Source organism: Triticum urartu, chromosome 4A (genome assembly GCF_056163025.1).
Source record: "Triticum urartu cultivar PI428250 chromosome 4A, HENAU_Tu73, whole genome shotgun sequence".
NCBI lineage: Eukaryota > Viridiplantae > Streptophyta > Magnoliopsida > Poales > Poaceae > Triticum > Triticum urartu.
The window spans coordinates 73,624,191-73,644,362 of NC_141876.1; the positions used below are offsets into that span (position 1 = coordinate 73,624,191).

The window sequence follows — 20,172 nt, forward strand, 5'->3', positions numbered from 1 at the left end:
ATTGAAGTGATAACGATCCTTGTGGCTTTTTTCGCAAAAAAAGAAAAAAGATCCTTGCGGCTTTTCTCCTGGGACTGAAAGTGGCTTAATCAATTTTATACTAGCATCAACTTGCACGCGATGCATTGAACTGGATCTTAAATACAGTTGGGCTTGCTAAGCATGCCAACAATGAGGAGGCGATGCGATAAGCCTCCATTAGTGGGCGGCTAATGCGCGCTTTGGCCTTTTGCGTTGCAGGGAACACAAGGCATTTTGCCCTGCTGAATTTAGTTTTTGGGGAAAAGAAGAAGAAAGATGGACAGGTTGTATTTGATGCGGAAAGACATGCAAACCAGTCACACTGTGCCCCAAGACTATCTCCAGGCAACTTGGCCATGTGTCATGTGTGACGAACTGACGATGCTGGAGAGAATCCTAACTTAAAATGAAGGCGCGAGCATTATTACGGTATTATTATTATTAGAAAGGAGCTTTTGAGTAGAGCAATGTGTTGCTCCAAATGATGGAGGAAATGGCACACAATGTTTACTCGTCGGTCGTCACGGCGTGTTTACTCCAGGAATCTGTCCCTGTACAGTGCACGGTGTCAGGGGCATGGGAGAATTGGGGCAGGGCGGAATGGGCGCTGCCTTGTTGCCGCCCACATGACGGCGAACGGCACAGCCCGCACAAGGGCATGTTGGCGTGATGGACGACAGGTTTGCTCCGGTGCTTGACCCTCTGCCTCCCATGTGACCTGAGCGAGATGAACGGAGGTAACCGCGGCGCGTACGGTGCAAATCACGACGGTTTGTGTTCCTTCTCTCCGACTTTTTCCTGTCGCCGGAACTCGCGGAGGCCTTGAGTTGGCCAACGGGCGAGTGGGCCGGCGACTGGTAAAAGGACGAGGAGCATGGTCCCTCCACACTTCTTACGGAACACATGCTGTTTTTGCCAAACAGGAACAAAAGAACGCGATTTTCTAATAGCTTTGCAAAGTAAAAATCCGAGATCAAAATCCAAGGTCAAGCCGCAGTGAGAAATTGGAACGAACATGCCCACACCATAACTTACAGACACCCCACCCCGCAAAATAAAAATAAAATATCCTTACACACACCCCAGGCATGACCGTCTTAATCCATTATTCGGTGTATCCATATGCTTAACGTCGTCCGAAGATCCAAATGTTCCTTTGATTTCATTTTGTTCACGCTATTCCCGTCTTGCACACACCATCATCACAACATAGGCATATATGCACCAGGAAATGACCAGTTACCACACAAATACTCCAGTAACAAGGGCTTTAACCTTGTTGGTCGCTGTAGACTAATATTTCAGTCAGCAACTCCACATACCCAACCTTTTCAGAGGAAGGCCACTAAAACAGAACCACAAAGAGATACCCAAGTAACCCAACAAAACATCACACAAATGAGTACAGCTAGTCTTTACATCTGAATTTAAATTAAGAAATCTCTCAAATTACTGGTACTCGGGAGCCTGAACCGAGAAGCAGGCGCCCATTGTTCAGCTATCTTTCAACAGGCTAAAGGTAATTGCTAATTTGTCTCAGCTGAAGAACATGTGGTTTAAGTCCACATCAAAATGATTTGGCGGAACTATCAAAGCCTGGGTAATGGTTCTGATATCTCTTGACCTTTCTTTAGGTGAGGGGAACAGCTTAATGACAATAAATACATCAACAAGGGCTATGATCTATGAAGTACAGCCCTGAATTGGCAGATCAACACGAAAATATAAGACTATGAATGTACAGCATGAAATTTTTTGTTTATAGAGCTGAACTCCGGTAACTCATACAACCTTCTTCACTCTAGAGATTTGAGAAGCCTGAACAAACCAGCTGCTTCTCTTATTCGAGAAAACGCAATGCAGAAGGCTTGTACCTCAATGAATAGATCTTCAACTGCACAAAACAAATACTTCACAGTATAACCATTTTGATCTTAATCAGCAAAGAAATAAGTACAACAAGGATGAGCATACCCATTCTATGATTCAAATCACCAATCTCCCAATTAACATAACATTTTATGCAACTGGTGTGAAATTAGAAAATATGCAGGATTCAAGAAACCAGTGGGTTTTTTCTTTAAAAAGATGGCCAGGATTGTCTAGAACATTGCGTGAAGCTCAATTCAGAGCATCTACATCCGGACACCCACTTCTAACCTAATGTCCGGGCAGACAGCCCAGACTGAAAATAGCTACCCAACCGGACAGCCCAAACCCAGCCCATATGTCCAGCACCCCTCATATCCAGCCCGCATGGCAGGCGGATATGGGTCGGCCCGAACACACCCTGGCATGTCCGCCACGTCGGACTGGCCCATCTTGACCCCACAAAATCCCGTCCCTACCCCCCCCCCCCGACCAAACCCTAGCCATTTGTCTCAGCCCACCCTACTTCCAGTCCGCTCAGTCCCTCCCCTTCCCCACCCTATCCGGTCATCTCCGGCATCACTAACAGCGGAATCTAAGTCTCGAAGGTCCGGATTCCTCGATTTGGAGCTCGCCACCTGCTTGGACGAGGAGAGAGCCCTCCTGGTCGCGGTCCGCCGTTCCCTGGAGGATACCGGAGCTCCAGCGTGGAGGACGCCCCGCTGCGGATCCAGCAGCCGGGCGTCTTCATCGCCACTCCGATTGGGATCCAACAGAAGCTCGTGCCGCGTGCCCGCTGCGTCACCTCAGCCGGTGAGTGCGGCTGAGCAGGTCCCTGGCAGAAGGTTCCGGCGCCCTGGCTCAGCGTATCCCCTGCACTTCCCTGTCCCGCGACGTCGGCCTCAGAGTCCGAGGTTAGTGGCGGCAATGCCCAAGGCCATGGATGAGCCGGATGCTGCCACTACGGTGGCGTGCCCAATGTGAAAGGGCGAAGGCTTGCCACGCAGCGGCGGCCTGCGACGAGGATGTCCGTGCCCGGATCCTGGCGAAGCGGCAAACCCAGGCCACCCATGATCTCGCGGTGGATAAAGCCCGGGCCGTTCGTACCCTCGCCGGCCTTCCCCACAAAGAGGAGGATCTGAACATGTTCGGTGACGTGTCTGACACATCCATCTCTAACGCCGAGCAGATCTGCCTGGACCCCTATTGCGTCTTCGAGCACTACTTCCGCAACCACGGGGAGTCGTGGACAAGGACATGGACAAGGGCTAGGTCAAGGGCAGTGGCGGCCATGGTTGAACTTCCTCTCTCGTCCTATAAATTAGAACATGCTAAATTTTGGTAGTCCGATGGCATGTATGATGAACTTCCTTATGTTATGTCCTAGTTTGATATGTCCTGTATGAACTATGTCCTATGTCCCTGTATGAATTGAACTATGAAAGTATGTGTGTTGATCCACGTTGCATGCTTGTGTATGGATTTGAGGGTTTGGATATGAGGTCGACGGTTGCGGGCGCAGACAAATGAGGGGTGGCCGGCTCTGCGGACATATAGGGGGGCAGATTTGCTCGTTCCGGTTGTACATGCTCTCAAGGACTAGATGATACCAGTTCGATAAACTTTCTTAGACATGATGAAAACATCAACCTTGAAAAGGCCCAAATTAGAAGGGAAAATGGAGGGAAGACACTGGCAGCAGCCTTTTGGGAAATAAGTTCCTGAACCCTGCTTCTATAATTGTACCGACATAGTTCCCAACAGCTAAGCGAGTTTTTTGGGCATGCAATCACCACAGATTTAAGTTCCAGCCTATAATGTGCAAACCCAGTTAAATTATTAAACTTCCCAGGGAAACACCACCGTTCTACATTTCTGGCAAGTGGCAACTGGTAAGTACAACAAAACACTCCCTTCACAAAACAGACATCCTGTTGAACTAAGGCAATTAGTCAAGTTCATTGCAACGTGCAATAGTTTAATTAATCAAAATAGAGCTAATTTTCACATGTATTTATTTAAACCTACAATGGCATGGACACTATTTTACAAATCTGGGATTTAAGTTTATAGTGCTATATGCTTTATCAGCTTAGCATTTAGCACAGCATATCATAAACAAATTGCATAGCTAAAGATAGATCAAACAAAGGTAGCTTGCAAAGAACAAGCAAGATGCAAAGGCTTCTATACCAGAGAAGTTCATGGATCATGACATGTAGACCCATATAAACAGAACAGATCAACTCATAAGTGTAAAAAAAGGTTCAGAAGAGAAATCCGTCAATTGGACATTGACACTCACCATTTATTATCTTGTTCCGAATGAGACTCTGTAGAAAAACACAAACTAGTCTCACAAGTCTGTTTTGCATGTACTTATCCTGCAAGCAATGTTATCAAATAATTTCCTGTCAGTCTTCAACATAATAAAGACAGTAACGTGCATTGCAGAAAATGAAATAATAGAACATTGCGAGAATGAATCTTGTGAATATGGAGTTAAGAATAAGCTTACAGCCATAACATGTTATAAATGCATAGAAACGTTACACAGATATAAAACACAAACGACTCTACGCAGGTAAACATAATGAAAAAATTACTAATGTCTGTCGACCATAAGAGAATTACCACCTAGGGATCAACCAACAAGCATTTACAAGCTGAGGAATAAAATGGCCAAACCACCATTGTCACTTTCGGGAACGATGATTGAAACTATATACATTTTTATCATAAACTTGCATCAACCAACTATTGTTATGAATCATATTTACTATAGCAATCTGAGATGATCACCTCTGACCTTCCTGGAAGAAAAATGACGTACAAAAGTAAGAATAAACCTTGATATTTTGGCATGACCGAATACAATTTGAGATGTAGTCATGAATGAATCCTGGTGGTAGATCTACTGCTGTAGTAAGCCTGTTTACAACTTCCATTGAATGCAGGCTCATTTCCATGTGCACAAGAACATTGAAATAACTGTCAAATATAAAGCATGTGTGTAAACTGTTATGCTCAGATAAACACATAAATTGAAAATATACGAAATTGACAAAATGAAACATTTGTGTACATACGAATCCATGTCAGGACAATTGATCAGCTTTGAAAGAACATCAACAGCAATGAGTGGATTATGTTCAACAAGGTCCTGAAACAAGGACATTAGTAACCCTTAACATGAAGCATGGAAAGTTTTCAACATGATGTCAAGAGTACATACGGGAAGCTTCTCTGGTGTCATTCCGCAATGATAAACTAGCTTCCAGTCCCTGGCTAAGTCTAAAACAACTTGCTGCAACAAGATATGAGCCATTAGGCATGTAAAATTATCGAAGTAGCCAGTATATTTAGAAGAGTAGGGGTTGTGGTCACTATAAAACAACCAGTGACACATGTAGTCATGCATGCCTAGGTAAACACTTCTTCATTCTATAAAAAAGGTAAAACACTTATTTGGCTGATGCAACCTATGCATGCAAATGTAGATGCTAGTCAGCTATAACCATTTCTGCCTTTCGTGTTTCCATAGATACGACACATTCATTTCGTGGTTATAACACTGACTTTCCTGTTTAGCAGTTTTCATTTATTCCTTTTCGCAATTTAGTCGCTTTTTCCTTCCGTTTTCCTTATTTTAGGAGAACAAAACTGGAGGACCGAACTGAAATAAGCCATTTCATTATTGACTGCAAAATTGTGATGTCATCACAGTAGCTATTGTGTTTGGATCTTCCGATGCAAGATTGAGTAAACAACGTCCTATGTGGTTGTAAACCTAAAGTTAAGCAATTCATATTTAACATTATTTTCCCAATATAACGAAGCATTTGATGATCGAAGTGAACCTGGTACTTCAAATATATATAACCTATCCAACTTAAGAAAGCAGTCAAATATTTCCAACTTAAATATGCATAATCTTTCCAACTTAAGAAAGCGTTTGCTGTAACGGACATACAAAAGTAATAAATCTTTGTGACTTGAATGCTGGCCATAGACCAATAGTTGGCTGGCCCCTCGGCATGAAAAAAAACGAGGCCTAGCCCTTGGAGGTATATTTTTATAGAAGATCTCTAAGCACCAGCGCACTCAGGGCTCGAACGCTGGTGGGCTAGCATGCTCCTTGCATGCTTAGCCAACAGGGTGACACCCTGTTCTCGGCCCCTTGGCATGACAAAGCATTCAGAGTATACACAAGGGTACGGACAGCCATCCTGTGCACTTCTTCTGGATACATCTGAAATTGATGGTAGTTGATTCGAGGGTCCACTATACTAGAGACATGGCGCCATTGAGGTCACCAAGCCACTCATTAACTTCCATGGTTAGCTCTTATGTGCAGTCCTTAATCCCATCCCTTTTAGAGTTCAGGGTAGTGCAAGGCCGAACCACCGAGGTATAAACCGGGATAAAGTTTGGTGCATTGAGATCAAGGGTAAACTCTAAACTCTACAAGTTGCCCATGCAGCACGAGTGGAGAGACATTCAAACTTATGGACACATTTAGGGAGGGGGGGGGGGGGGCTTCCCAACATAAGGGGCAGTTGCACTACAGTAGCAACGCTATATAGGCACTGAAACTGGCAAGCATGAGTTTGCGTTCTATAGGTTTTAAGAATTAGAGACAGATTAGGAAATAAGATGCATTTGGTCTTTAGTTGAAACCCTTCTATATAAAGGGATGGCATCATGAAGGAATGTTAAGCAAGAAATACCAAAGAAACCCCTCCCTCGCATTTGCCTTGGAGCCCTGTCGGGGCTGGAAACAGTTCCCAGTGTGTACAGGAGGGCAAGCAATGTTTCTAGCAATCGCATGGAAAACCTATTATCTTGTTCATCCTCGAATTGCTTCACACATCAGCCATAAGCCCATCAATTTGGGTGTCAGAGCTAATTGTTGCCCCTACCGTCAGGCCAAGCAACGAGGGTTCCGAGTTTTCGGGAACAACCGCCAAGCTTGATCATGTCACCGTGCACTCACCAACATGAATGGACACATTGGCTTGACAGTCATGATGCTAGCCTGGCATACACAGAATCATGGCACCCACGTGGCTCTTCAAACAGTTGACTTGTGAAGTTGGTGGAGTATCGCCTCAAATTGTTCGACATAAACCACTGTTGTACGGTCAGGGTCTCTTAGCTGGAGCTTGATGGTGAGGGAGATCAACATGAACCCAATACTAAAGACATCACAGTCTCGTTGCATGCATTCACCGGCATCGGCATGAGTAGAGCTTGCTGATCATGTTCTTCACCTCCAATCCACTCACCATAAGCCATAACAGACCTCAACCAAGGATGGTCCTTTTTCAGCTAATTGGTCATGTCAGTCAACTAATGGAGAGAAAGATATCAATTTTGGTAAACTTTTAATTCCGCGTGCGTTGGTAAACTTTTAATTGTTGACAACATACAAGTCTCCTTAGTAGGGGAGTCCTACCATTATGCTAATATAATCGAGTATTAAAACTTGGTATCAAATTACTAAATATTTCTGGTGACAACAATTCTGATTTTTCAAATTCGTCGCTAGCCACAACCCTATGGTTCTCCCGCCTTTTTACCACCTCTCCACTTGCGCCTGCTGTAGGTCTTGCCGAAGAGCTTATCCGTAACAGGTGGGACTATACATTTCTGGTATGACATATATTCTAAATATTAGCATTAGACAAGAAAAATAAAGCTTTAAGGAGTAGGATATTCCGTATATTGAACATGAAAGATAAGCGATGAGGATTTAATAGTAGGATCCTACAAAATGATGATAACAATTGCAACACAACCACGCTGAGGTGGCCAACAGACCAACACTAACACAGATGCATAATCATTATAAGCGCTATCAATTTAGAGTGTTTGCCTTCAACTTTTCTAATAAAGCCGAGCATGTTCTAACAAATATCAGTACTAGTGATGTCCACTATAAGAAAACATTGCTGATTGTAGTTGCTACTATTGTACAACTTGCTGCTTGAAATATTGGGTGTGAACTAGCATTTTAGTGTAACTTCTGCACATAATTGCATCGCCCTCATGAAAGGTTGAATGGTCAGAATGGGGTCCTTCTTTATAATTATTATATCCCATTCTTTTCTAAATCTCTTCAAACTTCTTTTATAGCTGTTCTGTTTTAGACCCCTTTTTTCATTTGTGTCAGTTATGACTTGGTTAACCTCCAGTAATTCCAAATTATTTCAAATAAAACAGGCCCTGAACTATCAATAAATTTACATATGTAGAAAATACAACTGAAATGCACAGAAATCATAAGAAAATATATACTTTGTCCATTGAGGTTTAGAGTTGTGACAGCATAATCCCTTGAGCGTCAGTGGTTTATGTTGCTGTGGCTCTAAATCTCATGGGATCAAGAACAATTTTCCAAATCATAAAACTGAATAATACAAAATTAATATTCTGTATCTGTTTTGCCTATTGTATATCAGCCACCCTTTACTCAAAACAATTTCAAAGGGTTCATCTAGTAAAATTGCAAACTCAGACATACAAACTAAGGTTCGGCAATCATCTACACATACCTTGTACTTTTTTTACGGCAAAGATATCACTATTGTTGCCAGTTATCTTGTCTCACCGACTACTTTCTCAGCTCACTACATGAATCAGCTCAATAGCCGTCTCAGAACCACAATTGCAGGGTGTATTCCTGCTTCACACTAGATTAAAATGGCGCTTGCCTAGCATGCCCTAGGCAAATTTGTCCATTCTTGTTAGGGACAGCATAACAGTAGGCAGTGGCTTCACTTAAGAAAGAAGAGGCAGGAGGGAGAAGGGAGTATGTATAGAGCATAGGTCGCTTGATATTTGTGGGCCTTATCCACTTTTCGGCATTGGCTCTGCTCACAAGGTGTCTCTCCAACCAGATGGCTGCACATGCTAAAATGCGGGAATCTACAGATCATTTGCATCAAAAATACAAAATTACAATGTCCAACCCAAGCGGGTTCTGTTAGCACTAATCTTGATGTTTTGTGCCTACATATTTAGTTTGTCTTCGTTATGCATGTAGCATAAGTTAGGGAGTAGCTAGTCCGGCGAATCTTCAGCGGAGGCATGCGGAAGGCAAGATGCCAAGCCGACGTGTGATACAGCAAGCACGGCGAGATGCCGATGGCGGCGTGAGGCGGTACAGCTGTGTGATGCGGCAAGCGCGTGAGAGGTTGGAGCCTGACCGGCTAGACAAGGTAGTTAGAGCTGAGAGAACCAGTGAGTTAGTTTGTTAGCCTGCTTAGCCGGGTTGTGTGGCTGTTGAGAAGAAGCGACACGAGTGGTGTCCGTGGGCGTGCCTGTAGTGCATGTAGTTAGTGGTTAGATAGTGTGTGTGTGTGCATGGCTTAGTGGCTGGTGTGGCCGCTGGGCTGTGTGCGTGCGTGTACCAGTTAAGAACTTGTACTCATGGTTGTTTTGAGCCAAGTGAAATAGAGAAGAAAAAGGGTTGGCTGTGTGAGGCAGCCGGCCACCAAAACCACTTGTGTCTCTTTTCTTTGCGTGTGTTGTGAGAGGCAACCGTGATGAGGGGCAGCCGGTGGTTCTGGCAGAAGGTTCCGGCGCCAACAGATTCGTGTTCAATTGGTGGAGACATCGTGTGCAAGACTTGATTGCCACATGACAATGTCATTAACAAAAGTAACGAAATATAGGCTCTATTGAACCAAAACAGAATAGCTCAGGGATCATTTCGACTACAATATTTAGCAGAATGGAAGGATGTTAAGTGTTTCAAACACAGCCCAGCATTAGGAGTGCAAGAACCCAAGGAGCAGGGAAGGGTAATCCACAGTAGCACCCCAAGTCCATTGCGACTTTTTCCTGATTTCTCCATATTGCTGGGACCAGAGTTACAGAGTGATATTGTTGTGAAAGGTGATACCAGTGTCACGAATTAATATGGTTCCTGATTTAGACTATGCTTGGATCCTGCTAGTGGATAACGGCAGCTGCAAATACAAGTAAAAGTGTGGAAGGAGGAGATTCTGTTGCAACCTCCTCTCTGCAAATTCATGATCCCACTGAACCTCTTTGGGATCATTATTGGAAAGACCCGGTAGTGTTACTAGAAGAAATGCAAATATCACAGCAAGGAAATGAGAGGGAACTAGATGAAATGCAAATATCACAGCAAGGAAATGACAGGGAACTAGATGAAATGCAAATATCACAGCAAGGAAATGACAGGGAACTACTCAAGAACAAGTCATCTCTAATATATATTTAGTTCTTCAATATAAAAACATGCTCACATATTTTGGAACTGTCGTCCAGCAGTAGAAGCATACCCATAAGTATACCACATGTATGCATAACCTAGGCCATCCTAAAAAACATATACATTTGAAAATAGGGGTAGAAGAAAACCTCTTGTTGGGCAGGGGCAAGTGGTCCTTTACAGGCTCTTCCGACCAAATCACGGATTGAAGCTCCTCGGCTAGTGTCAGCACACATGCTACTATCCCATAGTAGCTCATGGTTGTTGTCCAGGTTCAACCACTGCAACTGTAATTTCATCGAGAATTGCGTCTATGTTTAGAAATAGAGGTAATATGAATAAACAATTTACATCTCTTAACCGACAATCTTACCTCCCCTTCAAGTATTTCAAGTCTGGGGGGAGAGGGCCTAATCCATGGAGGAGACAATCCTCTCAGTGGTGTTTGTTGAAGTAAATTCGTCACCACATTATCTCTATTTAGTTTGGTCGGTGATATTCTAGACATAATGAGGGGAAAACTTAATTCATAATCAGACAAATAGAAGGGGAAAATGAACTATACGCTATGAATGCCCTTCAACAATCATTGCACAGAGAGAGTAGTTGAGTCTATGTACCCTGATGAATCACCACAGCTTTGGGAAACATCTGGGTCAGGAATAGCACTTCTAACCGTAGCAGCTGCGCAACTGGTGTATGTCTGTAGCTGAACATCATTGCAGGAGTATTGGCTTTCAAGACGGTCTTTTGGCAGCAACACCTATAAAAGAGAATTATCTTCTGAACAAAAGAATTCTACATGTATACTGGGTGTATTTTTTCTATCAACTGTGTTCACTCAGTTTCAGAATAATTATATGACAGTACAATCATCTACCTGAGATGCATAAGAAGGCTCCTTCAAGTAATCTTCTGCAGACTGTTTCAAGATCTGAACATAGGATAACAAAATTCATCATAAGTTTGGTAATGGTGGATCCACAATTTGGATCCCAGCAAGGTAAAAAAACTACAATCCGAACAAAATGACTATCAGTCCATGAGAGCACAAAATGATTCTGTCTACACTGCATTGCCAGTTTACCACTTCTGAGTTCTGATGGTCACCAAATTACCGTTCAGCAAGTATCTGGCATCTCCAGTCTTAGAAACTTGCACTTGTGACACTGTGGCAGCACATTTTCCAAAGGCCAGACAAAAGCACAGCAGTCTATTAAATATAGTTTCTCACGTTCAAACACATTTAAATCCATTTAGCAAACAACTAGGCTATTGACTTTTTTTTAGCTGAACTAGGCTATTAACTTGGCACCTCCCAATTGGGATATCAATAACTTTTATCTCGTATTAGCTACCTCCAAATACTTTTATACACATTTTGTGAATTTGTACATGTGTACACTGATGTCAGCATACTATTATACATTGGGAAAAGTACATGCATATTGTCAAGTTCCTCTGCACTATTCCAGTATTTCTTTCCCATATCTCAGCAATCATGCACTCCCTCCATTCCTAAATATGTTTGAACTACCAAAACGTCATATATTTAGGAATGGAGGGAGTAATTAAACTAGAAAACATACATCATGAGAATACCTCCTTATTGTTGTCCTCATTAGCTGAAGTTAGCAAAAGCTGGAGAAAAACACGTTCTGGTCTCTCAGAAATTTCATCACAGGCAACCTGTAAAAGCAAAATTAGATGGTCAGAATCGGAACCCTAGGAAGGATTAATGCTATTCTGACATAACTGGATTGTAGAGTTGACTAAAAGAGTATAGGACTATACGAGAGTTCAAATTAGAGAAATAGTGAGTACTAGGTAGCTCTAACTGTTATGCTATAATATCATGATTCATGATGACTTCTTTTCTGAACTAAGATTTCCGGGAGAGGCAGGGAAGGGAACCTCGCCCCAGGGTCAAGATTGAAGAAGTATTCTTCTATTTTCTTGCTTGATTAACTCCCCCACAGAAGGTCCTCTTTATATAGAGGCCTAAGATTCCAATCTAAGTAACAATTCATACATCTTATCACTTATTGGCTTAAGGCCCAAGCTAGATGGTACTTTGCTAATTTAAATGATAAACTACCTAAACAAGGGAATGGGAATCTTCTATCCCATAACTGGGAGCTGATATCTTTGCCATATGGCATGTACTTCCGTACATAAAATCTCCTTCAGACTTCAACTAGGAGAAATAGTGGGTATCTCTAAAAGTAATAATCTACCATGATTGATGATGAATTTGTGGTGCAGATGGTAACTAATCGACATAATAAAAAGCAATTTTCATGTTCCAACTCTACTGATACTAAGAGAATCACAAGCACATAAGCAAGGCGAAACAATAGTTCAGAATAAAAAGCACAGATCATAGCCTAGTTGGGCCCCAATTCATTTAAATCTTAAGATGCTTCTTTTAGGGTTCCAAATAAGTCCAGCATGGTGCTTGCTCTTGGTGAATTTTTGCAGCATGTTCTGAAGTTTAATCTTTAATTCATTTGTATAATGATTAAATGACTATTCAATGTTGCAGTGCCATGACTAATGATGAATGCAACATCAGTGTATCAGCAGTGCAATTACTAGCACAAACCCATTAAACAGTTCAAAAGAAATCTGCGCTAAGTTGATTGTGAAGTGGAACGAAGTGGAGCTATTTGTGATAATTTCACAATAATCAAAACAGCGCACATTGAAATCACTTCCCGTCAACTTTGTCTCAATCAAAAAAGAAAAGGATAAACAACCCCAATGCGAACTTCATGCACACGTTAATGCAGATGTATGGCTTTATTCCTCAATGAAAAGCACAATGTATAGACAGAAAGTTTACAACTTACATTTATTAAGAATGGAACAAACGGATTTGTCAGCTGTGAGGAATACCCTTGATGAAGAATTGCAAATGCAATTAAACGCTCAGCTGGTTGAAACATCACCTTGTCCTGGAAAAGGAACAAAGTGGCATAAATAAAATCCTGATTTTCAGTTTCCCTTCACTAATAGAACATATTCCAGAAAGAGGAGAACAGCAAATGAAATATTGTTAGTATGATTAACAGAAGGTCTTTGAGTGCAAAATTTTATGAAATGCTTGCAGAAATAGACACCTAGATATGAAATGCACTTGTTTTGGAAACCTCTCATATCTGCATACATATCATTTTCCAAATGCAAAAATTGGGACAAAATTCAATATTTTCATGTAAACAAGTCGCTGTAGGTGCCACAAAGGTCCTAGAAACCTTTCAATAACACGATTTGCTACGTTTATATAAGTGAATTCAAGCAGCCAAGCACTACATTTCACTATCAACTTATACAAAGGGACTGCTAGATCCTAGTCAAGTATATAACACATCAAATCAAAGGTATAATTCCAAGCAAAAATGATGGGAAAAAGGGAAGCAAATCCACATACTTATCAGCAATTTGGTAATTCCAAAGACGACCTAAACCCTACTAATTCTACCAAAGACAATAATACAAAAAACAATGATTCAGATATGTATCTTAAATTCTTAATTACTTAGTTAATAAGACAAATGCACTTCTGTTACCAGGACAGATAATTAGTAAATAGTACAAGTTTAATCCTTCATTCAGTACCATCCATAAGAAAGCTGACCTAAAATCCTATTAATCACAGTCAGCCTTGTCAGCAGGGCTGCTATTGTTAGAAATTCAGAAGAAAACCTAGTGAGAGATGGAAACCAACTATCAATGATTCTGACAAACAAATTCAGTCAAAATTCAAGCACCACCACTGAAAGTGCAAAAAAAGCATCAGTAACAGACCCACTGAAACTGGGAAGAAGAAAAAGATGATAATTTGAGTCCTTTCGACACTGAAAACAACATAATATTTTCTCCTGAACCAACCATCAAAGATGTGAACTGTGATCCTGAAATAATCCAACACCCAGAACCTAGAAAACAATAAGCACATGAAAAGGAAAACTAATTGCTATGAGCTGAAAATGATAACAATGTGCCTCTTTTAACCATACTAATATATTATTCGCTGATAATTGCCAGTGGAACCTTGCTAAGTTCATAAAAACCCTATACCATAATGATTTCACAGGTTTTTTAAAGAACATGGAAAGAAGTGTTAGCATGTCTTTTCACTAACAGGAGAAGCAAATTGGCAAATGAGTTACGCAGTAAAGTGACAAAAGCCAAATAACACAGCACACACACTACACAGGAAACACGAACAACTTACGTTACTCCTCATGGTGGTTCGCGTGACAAACACTACAAACACTTCACCAGGCCACCAATATACTAACATCTCACTCAAAATCTAAAACCAGAAGTACCAAATAGGCATTCAGTCAAGCAGTTTGATGTGTCAAATGGAAAAAGATGTAGCCAACGTAAACTCTAATAATCAACCCTGGTTCCACTATCTGGTCTGCTATCTTCCCTAGTTGCTCATGATGTTGTCAGATGATTTCAGTAAAAGGGGAAGAAGAATTCAGATCTACGAGTTCAGGAATATCTACATCTCGATTCTTCTCTTGAACTCTTTCATTTTCCATCTTTTTTCTCCAGAGCTCCCCGAGAACCCCAATTGAGGGCTTTTTGGTTCAGTGCCAGCATATGGTATTCTATGACATCTTCCTAACCATATCGACCTTCAATCTCAAGGGCCGGTGAGTCCAGACCACTATGAAGCCTTCATATTCGCTGTTCGTCCAAGGCTGTGTTGCAACACCACTTACCGAAGGTTTAAGTCAAAAGCGAAGGGTGCATGGTAGCTCGCACTTCGGAGCTATGCCTCCCATCGAGTAAGAACAGAATGGCTCAATCCTTCGCACATCTTCAGTGACCACAGGATGCCTACATGGTTGAAGCAACAAAAGGAGCATGTATACAGTTCCTAAGCTTCGTGGTTCAGCCTCGTGTCCACAATTGCAGAGTTGTGTTTTGTTTTTCTCATTTGTGTTGACAGTGTCGCAAGAATTGGTTTATCCACTGCACTCTGCCCTAATACAATCAGGGATTTAATTTTCAAAAGGGAACTGGAATACAGAATCTTAATCTTCGGCCCGACCCTTCAATCCATTAAAACCCAGACAGAGCAGCCAGAACTACAGAATTTCGCAGACTGACATGAATTTCCAAAAACAACTACCACATAGTCGCCTTAGAATCTAACTGAACTTTGAAATTCTCACACAAAAACCGTACCCGTCGCTGCAGAGTTTACCACCACCCCCATCCCAGTTCCAAACCTCCATCAACAAGAATACCGACCTGCCCCCAAAAAAAAACCCTAGAAACCTATGCGCCTGACACTCCACAGCCCGGGGCCAACCGGCCAAGCAAAACGGCGATTAAACTACGTATACGGAGGGAGTATGCAGATGAAGGGGGTGGGCGGGTTCAGGGCGAGGGCTTCAACGGCTTGCCTCGAGGAGAAACTTGATGGCGGAACCGAAGCGGAGGCGGCGCTCGGGCGGGACGCGGGCGAGGAAATCCGCCACGACGTCCTCGAGCGGGCGCGAGACGCCTGAGATCAGCTTGAGGAGGTCTGCGCACTCATCCCGCCGCATCTGACACATGGGCATGAATGGGGAAGGCGTTAAGGCAGGCGCGGTGGCGGGCGCCGCCGCCGGCGAGGGGCCGGCGTCCTTCCTGGGGGACATGGTCGAGGGGTCGGGTGGGAGCGGGGAGGGCTTAGGAAAGGGGTGAATGGGTTTAATGGTGGCAAACTGGCGATAGACGCTGGCTTTCACGAGTAATTTGGACGCTTTTGTACTTTTTGATATGTGAACTTCTCATGGTTTAAGTCAATTTTGGCACATATTTGCTAAACCTGTGGAGCTTAGTAAAAAAATGACAACGCTAACGCCCACACGTGTGGTGGAAGGCAAATCCGCTCACACGCCCTATAACACATAGACTGCGCCACGGCACCGTATGCATGTGGGAATCTTTTTAGATTTTCAGTTTTTAAAATGTTTTACCTCTTAAATGAAAAATCCGATTGAAGATCCGTTTTCATCATTAAATCCCTCACGATGAGATTTTCGAAACTAGATCTTATATCAATATATTTTGACGATTTTTTGGGGATTAAAAGTTGCCATGTCTATTGCATATGAATTATCATGATGTTTACACTTAAGTTGCCATGATATTTTTAGCTATTTTCTTCTACATTTAAAAGTAAATTTTGACATATTATAAAATGGGGAATTAAGAAACTAAACTTGCCATGAACAATAAATTAAAATTGTCATGATACATGCACTTAAAATTGTCATGGTTCATACAAAAAATAATTTTCATGGTCAAAGTACTGGAATTGCTATCATAAAAAAAACTAAAATTGTCACATGGCAACTTTAGTTTAAGCATTATGACAACTACAGTGTAAACATCATAGCAAATTTTAAGCAAAAAAATTCGTCAAAACATATCAACATGGGTCTAGTTTGAAGATCTCGTCGAGACGGATTTAATGGTGAAAACGGATTTTTAATTCGATTTTTTGATTAGGGGATAAAACATTTTTAAGCCGAAACCAAAAATATTCCTGCTGATGTCATCTGTTTGTACGTGGCAAAATGAGTGGTGATGGAGGCGTGTGGACAATGTGCAAGATGCCACACGTGTGGGCGTTAGTTTTTTCCGAGAAAAAAATAAGGATTCATGTGGAGCTTAGTAGAGTTGGGTCAATTTATGTAAGACTAGGATGGGAATGGGCCGGCCCGCTCTAGCCCGGACCGGTGCCCGATGGCCACTCTGCTCTGTTGAGGGATATGGCCTAGTGGTCTAATGATAGGCCTCATTCCTCACTAGATAGCATGGTCCGATCCATTTTAATGCTAGGTTTACAAAAAAACTAGTAACACAACATCATATCTTGCAGTGGGGTGGACTGGTTCCCCTCGTCTTCTCTCAAACCGTCCACAGAACGCGAGGAGAGAATCAGGGGAGTCCTCGTTCCCCAGTCCTTCCGCCGGTGACCTCGTCGCTCCTCCTCGCCTCTGATGAACGCCACAGCCTCAGGGGGTGGGGGAGCCCCGTGGAAGCACGTGCGTGTAGGTAGGTTCCTGGTGGTGTCGTTGAGATGCCACCAACGATGCCACGTGAGGATAAAATCACCACAGCTCCGGCCGCGTTTCATCAGACATGTTTCTCTTGCGGGGAGCTTGTGGGTATCTGGTCCCTCCCACTCCACCCTTGCTCTAGTGGTGTGCTTCTGCAAGGCACTGGACCCGTGTGAGGAGATGGTGTCTTTTGCAGTGGGGTTCGTTCGAAGATGTAGGAGATCATGGTGTTGAAGGCGACCTACTTGGATGGATGGAGTTGTAGGCTGGCACTGGATCTGGCTTATGGTGGAAGGGACTGGTCGTCCACCGTGAGACGGAAATGGCATCGTCCCCAAGCCTAGTGGTGGAGGAGCTCGGGGAGCGCTGACAGTGTGGTCGCTATCCCCGGTCGATGGAAGACTTTGGGTCAGATCCGGCTCTAGAGAGTCGACGGCTACTCGGTTCAGTAACGCCACAGAGCAAGGGGTTCCTTCTGAAGGAAATATGCCCTAGAGGCAATAATAAAGTTATTATTTATTTCCTTATATCATGATAAATTTTTATTATTCATGCTATAATTGTATTAACCGGAAACATAATACATGTGTGAATACATAGACAAACAGAATGTCACCAGTATGCCTCTACTTGACTGGCTTGTTGATCAAAGATGGTTATGTTTCCTAGCCATAGACATGAGTTGTCATTTGATTAACAGGATCACATCATTAGGAGAGTGATGTGATTGACTTGACCCATTCCGTTAGCTTAGCACTTGATCGTTTAGTTTGTTGCTATCGCTTTCTTCATGACTTATACATGTTCCTATGACTATGAGATTATGCAACCCCCGTTTACCGGAGGAACACTTTGTGTGCTACCAAACGTCACAACGTAACTAGGTGATTATAAAGGTGCTCTACAGGTGTCTCCAAAGGTACTTGTTGGGTTGGCGTATTTCGACATTAGGATTTGTCACTCCGATTGTCGGAGAGGTATCTCTGGGCCCTCTCGGTAATGCACATCACTTAAGCCTTGCAAGCATTGCAACTAATGAGTTAGTTGTGGGATGATGTATTACGGAACGAGTAAAGAGACTTGCCGGTAACGAGGTTGAACTAGGTATTGAGATACCGACGATCGAATCTCGGGCAAGTAACATACCGATGACAAAGGGAACGACGTATGTTGTTATGCGGTTTGACCGATAAAGATCTTCGTAGAATATGTGGGAGCCAATATGAGCATCCAGGTTCCGCTATTGGTTATTGACCGGAGACGTGTCTCGGTCATGTCTACATAGTTCTCGAACCCGTAGGGTCCGCACGCTTAACATTACGATGACAGTTATATTATGAGTTTATATGTTTTGATGTACCGAAGGTTGTTCGGAGTCCCGGATGTGATCAAGGACATGACGAGGAGTCTCAAAATGGCCGAGACATGAAGATTGATATATTGGAAGCCTATGTTTGGATATCAGAAGTGTTCCGGGTGAAATCGGGATTTTACCGGAGTACCGGGAGGTTACCAGAACCCCCCGGGAGCTTAATGGGCCTATATGGGCCTTAGTGGAAATAGAGGGAAACAAGGGGAGTGTGGGGTACCCCCCCAAGGCCCAAACCGAATTGGTTTAGGGCAAGGGGGGCCGGCCCCCTCTTTCCTTCTTCCCCTCTCTCTTTCCTTCTCACAGATCCTATTCCAACTAGGAAAGGGGGGAGCCCTACTCCCGATGGGAGTAGGACTCCTCTTGGCGCGCCCTCTCCCTGGTCGGCCGCACCCCCCCCCCTTGCTCCTTTATATACAGGGGCAAGGGGGCACCCCAAAGACACAACAATTGGTCAAGTCGATCTTTTAGCCGTGTGCGGTGCCCCCCTCCACCATAGTCCACCTCGATAATACTGTAGCGGTGCTTAGGCGAAGCCCCGCGTCAGTGGAACATCAACATCGTCACCACGCCGTCGTGCTGACGAAACTCTCCCTCAACACTCAGCTGGATCGGAGTTCGAGGGACGTCATCGGGCTGAACGTGTGTTGAACTCGAAGGTGACGTACGTTCGGTACTTGATCGGTCGGATTGTGAAGACATACGACTACATCAACCGCGTTGTGCTAACGCTTCCGCTTTTGGTCTACGAGGGTACGTAGACAACACTCTCCCCTCTCGTTGCTATGCATCACCATGATCTTGCGTGTGCGTAGGAATTTTTTTGAAATTACTACGTTCCCCAACAGTGGCATCAGAGCCAGGTTTTATGCGTTGATGTTATATGCACGAGTAGAACACAAGTGAGTTATGGGCGATATAAGTCATACTGCTTACCAGCATGTCATACTTTGGTTCGGCGGTATTGTTGGATGAAGCGGCCCGGACCGACATTACGCGTACGCTTACGCGAGACTGGTTCTACCGACGTGCTTTGCACACAGGTGGCTGACGGGTGTCAGTTTCTCCAACTTTAGTTGAACCGAGTGTGGCTACGCCCGGTCCTTGCGAAGGTTAAAACAACACCAACTTGACAAACTATCATTGTGGTTTTGATGCGTAGGTAAGAACGGTTCTTGCTAAGCCCGTAGCAGCCACGTAAGACTTGCAACAACAAAGTAGAGGACGTCTAACTTGCTTTTGCAGGGCATGTTGTGATGTGATATGGTCAAGACATGATGCTAAATTTTATTGTATGAGATGATCATGTTTTGTAACTGGGTTATCGGCAACTGGCAGGAGCCATATGGTTGTCACTTTATTGTATGCAATGCAATCACCCTGTAATGCTTTACTTTATCACTAAGCGGTAGCGATAGTCATAGAAGCATAAGATTGGCGAAACGACAATGATGCTACGATGGAGATCAAGGTGTCGCGCCGGCGACGATGGTGATCATGGAGGTGCTTTGGAGATGGAGATCACAAGCACAAGATGATGATGGCCATATCATATCACTTATATTGATTGCATGTGATGTTTATCTTTT

At 43.2% G+C, this 20,172-nt stretch overlaps 1 protein-coding gene across 1 annotated transcript; it reads right to left on the reverse strand.

Annotated features, from left to right (window-relative positions):
* Nucleotides 1-1,435: 1,435 nt before the first annotated feature.
* Nucleotides 1,436-15,867, reverse strand: LOC125550740 (uncharacterized). The gene is made up of 12 exons (XM_048713820.2): nt 15,568-15,867; nt 12,988-13,092; nt 11,738-11,824; nt 11,016-11,069; nt 10,756-10,898; nt 10,509-10,635; nt 10,285-10,422; nt 5,126-5,197; nt 4,980-5,053; nt 4,740-4,881; nt 4,196-4,274; nt 1,436-1,915 (listed from the first exon to the last, which is right to left on the reverse strand). The coding sequence occupies exons 1-12, from the start codon at nt 15,802-15,804 to the stop codon at nt 1,818-1,820; spliced, it is 1,356 nt and encodes a 451-aa protein (XP_048569777.1). The 5' UTR covers nt 15,805-15,867; the 3' UTR covers nt 1,436-1,817.
* Between the last annotated feature and the right edge of the window lie 4,305 nt (nt 15,868-20,172).